General features: G+C 31.8%; 2 protein-coding genes across 3 annotated transcripts in view; one reads left to right on the top strand and one right to left on the bottom strand.

Annotated features, from left to right (window-relative positions):
- Positions 1–1,653: 1,653 nt before the first annotated feature.
- On the bottom strand, positions 1,654–2,229 carry LOC118192396 (U6 snRNA-associated Sm-like protein LSm5). Its single transcript, XM_035363351.2, has one exon. It carries the CDS (start codon positions 2,045–2,047, stop codon positions 1,772–1,774), a length of 276 nt encoding a protein of 91 aa, XP_035219242.1. The 5' UTR covers positions 2,048–2,229; the 3' UTR covers positions 1,654–1,771.
- Positions 2,230–2,592: 363 nt separating this feature from the next.
- Positions 2,593–8,392, top strand: part of Pgk (phosphoglycerate kinase) — a 46,268-nt gene continuing 40,468 nt past the window's right edge. The window contains exons 1-4 of one of the 2 annotated variants that reach the window (XM_035363356.2): positions 2,594–2,816; positions 3,011–3,061; positions 3,354–3,506; positions 8,125–8,269. In XM_035363356.2, the coding sequence (XP_035219247.1) occupies positions 2,755–2,816; positions 3,011–3,061; positions 3,354–3,506; positions 8,125–8,269 (411 nt within the window). In that variant the 5' untranslated portion in view covers positions 2,594–2,754. Of the gene's footprint in view, positions 2,817–3,010; positions 3,062–3,353; positions 3,507–8,124; positions 8,270–8,392 lie in introns of both variants that reach the window. The other variant, XM_035363357.2, reaches the window with a different exon arrangement.

The following is an 8,392-nucleotide window of genomic DNA, read 5'->3' as shown; positions in this document are numbered from 1 at the left end:
AATATTATATATGCAAAACTAGGATATTTGGCAGCAAAGTATTAAATATGAATTAATCATCCTAATTACCCTTAAATATGTAAGGAGCACAACAAGGGATATCTGACACAACTGATATAATAAATTTTTTTTTCCTATTTTGGTAACAGAAAAGCTTACTTAACCCGTAACAGGGGACGTGCGGTCTGACGGACCGCGCCACATGTTCCTCCCATCACCCCTATTGCATGCTTTGTCCAAGTGAATGGATTCTTCCCCTAGCTTCACGTTTCCTGACCCCTTCTTATCGGAATGCTTTGGCAAGTGAATCTGTTGAAATTCTTCTAGAGCGGTCTGCGAGACCTCACCTCCCTCTCAGTGTTACAATTTTCGGCAGTAGTGAACACATGGCTCTGAAGTTAGGTCTGCGGAGATTCATTTATCCTTCTGATCCACGTTATGCAGAAGAACTGAAAAAAATTCTAGACGAAGTTGGAAGTGATTTTAGTGAAGAAAATTTCTGCGAAAAAGGCGAACAGTAGTTTTGATGTCATCATTGCATCATTCGATAGAAACAGACTCGGAAACACAGAAACCTGAAGTAATTGGTTTTTATAACAGAGCCAAAGGTGGTGTTGATGCTTTAGATGAAAAATGTTCTGTCCATTCCTGTAGTAGGAGAACAACGCGTTGGCTTATGGCTCTTTTCTACCGGTTAGTAGATATGAGTACAATAAACGCATACATTTTGCACCAAGGTTATAACCAAAATGGTGTTTTCGAAAGAATTAGCGAGAGAATTAGTCCAACCACTACTACACACGAGAGGGAAAAATCCAAGAATAAATCGAGAATTGCACCTGACGATAAAGCGGATTTTCGGAAAAGAAGCTAAGTCTAAGGATGTGGAGCAATGCACAAAAGAAGCAAAATTAAAATCAAGGAAAACATGTCATCTGTGCCACCCAAGCAAGAAAAGAAAGACAGTATATTTATGTTTATCTTGCCAAGACCCTGTTTGTTTGGAATGCACGCAAAAGTTATGCAATGAATATGCTAAAGAAGACGAAAACTAAATTGTTTACTATCAGAAAATCAGTGAAATACTGATATTTTAGGTACTGTCAAAATTTTTCTGTATTGTGCTACATACAATTTTCTGCGGTTAAAATTTGCTTTGAATATTAACTAATATAGATAAAATAGTTAATTCAAAATAGATGCATTCTTATTTTTAGCTTTATAGAATTTAGTGCAGCATATGATTTTCATCGAAAAATTTGAGGCTATGGGGAAATTTTCTGGGAAAACTTTAATTTCACTTTAAAGTGTAAAAACATACTTTCTTTTCAGATTAAAATGTTCAAAGAACATTTAATGAATGAAAGTGAAATATCATGAAGATATTTTAATTAGACGGTTTTCAAAAATTTATTATAATGTGCGGTCTCAGAGACCGCACATCTCCTGTTATGTTCAACTTTTTCACCTCCCCTGTTACGAGTTAAGCAGAAATAAATCCAAAACTTCAAGGCTAACCACTAAATAGGTCAGGATATATTCATCATGGAGAATGTGATGGAAATATAATATGTTATATTCTCACCTTTCTTGTATAAATGGACAAGAGATCTTATTAAACAGATTATGTTATTATGACATGAAAACATGAAATTTTAGAAACATAATGAAAAATTTTAATGACTCAGTTTGAATCACAGATAAATTGGGGTCATTTTTTACAATGATGAAGAATGAATCAGGTAACTGTTTTTACAGTGCTGAATATGACTTATATTTCAGGCATCTCACCACCAGGTACCATCATAGTAATGTTGTTTCCATTCAATAATATTTGATCAAGTTTCGTTATCCTTCTTCCTTCAGGCGTGCTTTCATATTCCGTTACATCCTCTAAAACCATATTCACGAAGTCATCAAATCCAAGCAACGTTCCCACAATTTCAATATCATTTTTCATGATAATATGTATTTTGGAACCAATACATTTATCTATGAGTTCCAACGGTAACAAGGTCGACGGATTAGGGATACTGGAAGCAGCCATTTTTCTTTTCTTGAAATAAGAAATAAAAATTTACCGATGTTATTAGTAAAATACGTTATAACTAATTAACTAGTTAAACTTTTCTGGCTACGTATGCAAAAAATATTTCGAAACTTCAAGCTATAAACTAACTTGCCGGCAATTTCAAACACATACACATGATAAAGACCTGACTTATTTTGCACTCAGTATGATGTTTTACCCACAAATTTCAGATCAAATTTACTAGAGTTGTAAATGAGTTTTATTAATGACAAAACAATTTCCCACGATTTTCAACCATTTTAACGGAGGAAAAAAGAACAGGAAATAATAATTTTTGATAGAACTTCTATGTACATTAAAATTAAAAGTGCTCGACCTCAGATTCAGGTAATTTCACAGAAAACTTTATGCAATCTAAAGATGAAATGCAGCTAATTTTAAATTTGATTGTCTTGCTTCTCTTCAATACATTAAGTATTTTTTTGTTTGTTTGTTTCTTTAGTTACTACCTAAATTTTTGCTAGTCTGGCATCACTTGTGTCACCTTGTTCTGCTTCTCAGCACGGAGTTTGGTTTTCGTTAGAGGTCACCTCTCGTGGGAAACGCGGGTCGCACGTAGTGAAATTTGAACGTTTGAAACCGGTGTTAAAATTTGCAAGAGTACTTTTAAACATTTTCTGATAATTTTATAAATTTAAATTTAATTTCTTTGACATCTTAAAATGGCTTTAAATAAATTAAGTATTGATGCTCTTGATTTGAAAGGTAAACGCGTGTTAATGAGGTGAGTTGTCAAAATTAATTCTTTTCTTCAGTTGTATTGTTTAATGTGAAGAGGTGAATCTTATTCTGCTACGGAATTTTATTCTAATTTTCATCTGAAAGTTGAATTTGTTTCTAAGAACGTTGATATTAATATATTGAGTTTTATCACCTTTTTTTTTTTTTTTTTTTTTTTTATATATATATATATTGCAGGGTGGACTTCAATGTACCAATCAAAGATGGAGTTATTACAAATAATCAGAGGTGTGTTTTGTTAAATGCGTACTATATCTGAAAATTTTATATTTTATTGAATATAAGTCTCAAATTTCAAATCATGCAAAAAGTACTTTTTGTACTAATATAGCATTTAAAGCTCTCTGTTCTTATGATAAATGCAATACAGTAACAGAAACGTTCTCTTTTCATTCTCAGCACATTATGCATGTTATCATAAAACGTATATGGGCAAAGAAAGTGTTAAAAATTTATTTTAAGTTATTATTCGGTATTATATTTTCATGATATATTTTTAAGAGGGTGATTTTATTTTTAGAATAGTAGCTGCTTTAGATTCTATAAAATATGCTTTGGACAAAGGAGCAAAATCTCTTGTTTTAATGAGCCATTTGGGGCGGCCAGATGGACAGCGTAATGAGAAGTATTCCTTAAAGCTTGTTGCTGATGAATTGAAAAAACTCCTTGGAAGGTAAGAAATGTGTAGCATCTTTTAAGCATCTTGCTTCTACATAATTTTTTTATATTTTTTGGAAAAAATTTTTTTGGTTGATTTGCTTATGTAAATCATTTTAAAGCATTTATCTTTGATAAATTTTCAAGATCTGAAGTGTTTCTGAGTTTCCAGATATGTTGCCTGGTATTTATTAAAGGATGCCACCATATCAAGTTATATTAACATGCACCAGATCTCAGCATTATATTTCCAGCTATTTCCCGTTTCATCTTGTTATTTATGTACTGTAGTAAATATCCACCGTGAAATATAAATTATCTAATAATTAATACAAATATTTGTGGCTTCACATAGTCTGAGATATGTTACTGTGTTACTGCTATTATTTCTTCCTAGAATTCAAACATTAAAAAAAAATCAGTTAGTCTTTGTATTATGGTAACTTGGCAAAAATTTGGTGACCAACCCTGCTACAGCAACCTGCTAGTTTTTTTTTTTTTTTTTTTTTTTTTAGACGCCATTTTATTTTCACGAAGTAAAGGCTTTTTTTTACTCAAAATTTTTTTCCTAAAATCTGCTAGCCGAATTACGCTTATGCTATTATGCTAGAACTTTTATAGAACAAAAGTGCTTAATCATGACGAAGATTAGGTGTGAAATTGGGAGAAAGTGCAGAATCGCCCACTGCTTGGCACGTTTTTAAGAATTGCACATACACAATATCCATGTACATGTTGACCTATTTTCACTTAAAAAAAATCCCAGAATTGCACAAAAATGGCATTGCACACACTCTTGACTTTATCCATGTACACTGCTAAAGTCCTAGCTAGTAACCTTTATTGACTTACCAAAATGTAGCCAAACTAAATGTTACCATATTCCAAAGATTAGCCAAAAATTCTTATCCAGTAACACCATCTCAAACAGATGTAAATATAGTCCCAAATAGTTTATCTGGTGAGTATATTTCATACTCTTCTGCTGTCGGGAATGGATTCAGGACTGTACGTATGTATGCACACATGTATGTGTCTGTGTGCATAAATATATGTGTGTGTATTCTTGCACATACATATCTACAATCATACATGAATACATACATCCAATATATACATGCATGCATACATACATTTCTGAAGTCGGTTCTGATAAGAGAAGAGTATCCTACAGTCAAAAGTCGTTAATTCGAACACCCACGGTCCGGAATGATCTATAATCCGGACCTCAAAGCTAAAAATTTTTTGCGCGTACGTCGCATTGACACATGCGCGTAACACCTTTACGACTGTGAATATGCGCATAATACGTTTACGCATGCACATTTAATGTATAACGGATGGTATAAGCTAATCTAAAATTATCTAATTCAGTTAATGTTGCAGACTGTATTGTTCCTTAATCTTCAAAGGATCTGGCTTATTATTTTTTGCAGACTGTTAGAGCAATTTTATAAAAGTAAGCTTGAACTTTTGAATATGTCAAATAGAATTTCTGATATATATTTACTAATATGTAAAGGATCTACAAAGTGAAAGTATGTTTCGAAGTCCATTAAACAAAAAGTGGAATTGCTGCAAAAAATGGATAAAGGCATATCGGCTAATCTTTGGAATATGGTAACAGGTAGTTTTGGCGACATTTTGGTAAGGCGATAAAGGTTACTAGCTAGGACTTTAGCAGTGTACATGGATAAAGTCAAGAGTGTGCGCAATACCATTTTTGTGCAATTCTGGGATATTTTTTTAAGTGAAAATAGGTCGACGTGTACAGTTACCGTGTATGTGCAGTTCTTAAAAACGCGGCAAGTAGTGGATGATTCTGCACTTTCTCCCAATTTCGCACCTAATCTTCGTCATGATTAAGCACTTTTGTTCCATAAATGTTCTAGCTTAAGCGTAATTCGGCTAGCAGATTGTTGCAAAAAAATGTTGATTTAAAAAAAAAAAAAAAAAAAAAGCCTTTTCTTGGTGAAAACAAAATGGCATCCAAAAACAAACTAGCAGGTTGCTGTAGCAGGGTTGGCCGCCAAAGTTTCGCCAAAAATCACCAAGTTACCATAATCCAAAGATTAACCAGCATATCCTTCGTTTCTCTAACCATTCCGAAATCTGTTTATCAATTTCACGCTGCTCTGAATTAGAAGTTGATCTGTCAGCACTATCCTTATCTTCATGGCAGATGTTTTTATTTTATTTGGCTTATAATTCATTACTAAATGTAGTATTTCATCTCGATGTCCTCCGTCTTTGATGTGATTTAAATCAAATTCCTTGTCATTATAATTTGCTTCCAATAGTGAAGAAAGTGACACAGAGGTTATTGAAAATGAAAAAATTTCGATTGACAAATTAGTCGGTATTCTCGACACAGCAATTATAGGACTTGAACAGCAGAACTTTGTAACTGAAGAAGAAATTATGTCTGTTTATAGAATTAAAGAGAAAATATTATCACATAAAACGAAGCAACTTGCATTGAAAGAAATGTTTAATAAAGTAAACAAATAAATATTAAGCTTTTTTTTTTTTTTTTTTTTTTTTTTTTTTGTAAATTTTGATACCCTTTAGATCATAAATTGTTCTTTATTTCATAAATTATGGTTTCATATTTTTAATTTTATAATTTCTGCATGCCATCTTACCAGATTTAAACTGATGATCTATAATCCGGAATCACCAAAGTCCTGACGAGTCCGGATTAACGACTTTTGGCTGTTTAGTTTTCTACAATACTACTGTTGGTAACTATAGTACAGTCAAAAGTCGTTAATCCGGACTCGTCGGGACTTCGGCGATTCCGGATTATAGATCATCAGTTTAAATCTCGTAAGATGGCATGCAGAAATGCTAAAATTAAAAATATGAAACCTTAATTTATGAAATAAAGAACAATTATAATCTAAAGGGTATCATAATTTACAATAAAAAAGCTTAACATTTATTTGTTTACTTTATTAAACATTTCTTTCAATGTAAGTTGTTTCAAGTTGCTTCGTTTTCTGTGATAATACTTTCTCTTTAATTCTATAAACAGACACAATTTCTTGTTCAGTTACAAAGTTCTGCTGTTCAAGTCCCGTTAAGTGTTGTGCCGAAAATACCGACTAACTTGTCAATCGAAATGTTTTCGTTTTCACTAACCTCTCTGTCACATTCTTCATGTCTTTATCCATTTTTTGCAGCCATTCCACTTTTTGTTTGATGGACATCAAAACATACTTTCGTTTTGTACGATCCTTTGGGAGCTTCAGAATCGGAAATTCTATTTGACATAATCGAAAGTTCAAGTTTACTTTTATAAAATTGCTCTTACAGTCTGCAAAAAATAATAAGCCGGATCCAATTCGAAGATTAAGGAACAATGCAATCATCAACATTAACTGAAACAGATAATTAGATAATTTTAGATAATACCGTCCGTTATACATAAAACGCGCACGCGAAAACGTATTCTGCGCTTGCGCACCCGCATATGCGCAGTGGTAAAATGTCTTACGCGCACGCGTAAAGCGTAAACGCCTATGCGCATGTGTCAACGCGGCGCATGCGCAGAAAGTTTTTAGCTTTGAGGTCCGGATTATGGGTGTCCAAATTAATGACTTTTGACTGTAGTAATTTCTTGGTACTGTAAAAGAGTGGATGTTTAATGAAAAAAAGAAAAAAAATGTGCATATAAAAAAAAATCATCATTTTTGAAAATCATCAAAATCATCATGTAGTTTAGCCACAGTTTTTATATCACTTCTGTTGTTAACTGTCTAAAACCTGTATCTAGTATCTGTATTCAAAACCCCAAAATCTGCATTTATTTATAAATACACATGAATCATTATGAAAATAGAGAAATAAACATGTAAAATTCTTAAAAAAGAAATGAGTCTCATTAAATTCAATTGTTGAAGTCTATTTTTATAAACTATACTGACTATTTTTATAAAGCCATGACTATCACACAATGTAACTTGCATCTTCTCACTTAATTACTGCAAAATAAATGAAAACTTAAATAATGTTTAATTAATCACTATGCAACTGAAGTAAGGAGAACATTGATCAGTTGCTAAATCATGCGATTAGCAGTACACTGCTCGCATGCAACTAATCGCATGATGCACAGTCATAAACGTTGTGTTTATTGGGTTGATTATTCTATTTTTTTGCAAATATCCAATTCTTAGGTAATTATGTTTTGATAGATTTTATTCTACATGTACAGCATTAGATAAAAAGACTTTAATGTCCATTTATAATGTGGAAAATACTATTTTTTTACATGGCTATTAAAGATGCTTATTTCAAACCAAAATTGAAAATGTAATCTTTGATATTTGTTAGTTAGTTTGATCTTGTTAGTTAAAATAATTAGATTAATACATCTTTTATAAATTAAGCTATCAGAATATATGGAAATAATCGGGTAATTAAAATAATCGGGAGGAATTTTTGTGATAAACTAACTATCAAAATATATGAAAAGTAATAAAAAAGGAGGTTTTTCTTTTAATCTTGAAAATAATGATAAAAGTAATTTATAGCATTATCATATGAGTAATATTTTTCTTTTCTGTACTTGGTATAAAAATCTTATACTCCTGATTAAATGAAAGGCATATTTTCAATCATTTTTGTAGGGATGTTTTGTTTTTATCTGACTGTGTTGGTTCCGAAGTTGAAGCAAAATGTGCTGATCCTCCTAGTGGAACCGTCATTTTATTGGAAAATCTGCGATTCCATATTGAAGAAGAAGGAAAAGGTATTGATGCTAGTGGAGCTAAGGTAAATATAAAAAAATACATATCACCAGTATCAATCAGTCATAAACATTAATAGTCATTTAAGTCAAACATTTTAATTGATGTGTATGATATTTTAAAACTGTCATACTTATTAGTCCAGATA

This window comes from Stegodyphus dumicola, chromosome 1 (assembly GCF_044657685.1).
Source record: "Stegodyphus dumicola isolate Sdum_Otavi_A_Nest chromosome 1, ASM4465768v1".
Classification (NCBI taxonomy): domain Eukaryota; kingdom Metazoa; phylum Arthropoda; class Arachnida; order Araneae; family Eresidae; genus Stegodyphus; species Stegodyphus dumicola.
Note: the sequence above shows the minus strand (reverse complement) of the source record. Positions and strands in the feature narration are given on the sequence as shown.

Coding starts and splice junctions, on each gene's coding strand:
- LOC118192396 (XM_035363351.2), bottom strand. CDS start 2,047: ATGGCTGCTTCCAGTATCCCTAATCCGTCGACCTTGTTACCGTTGGAA.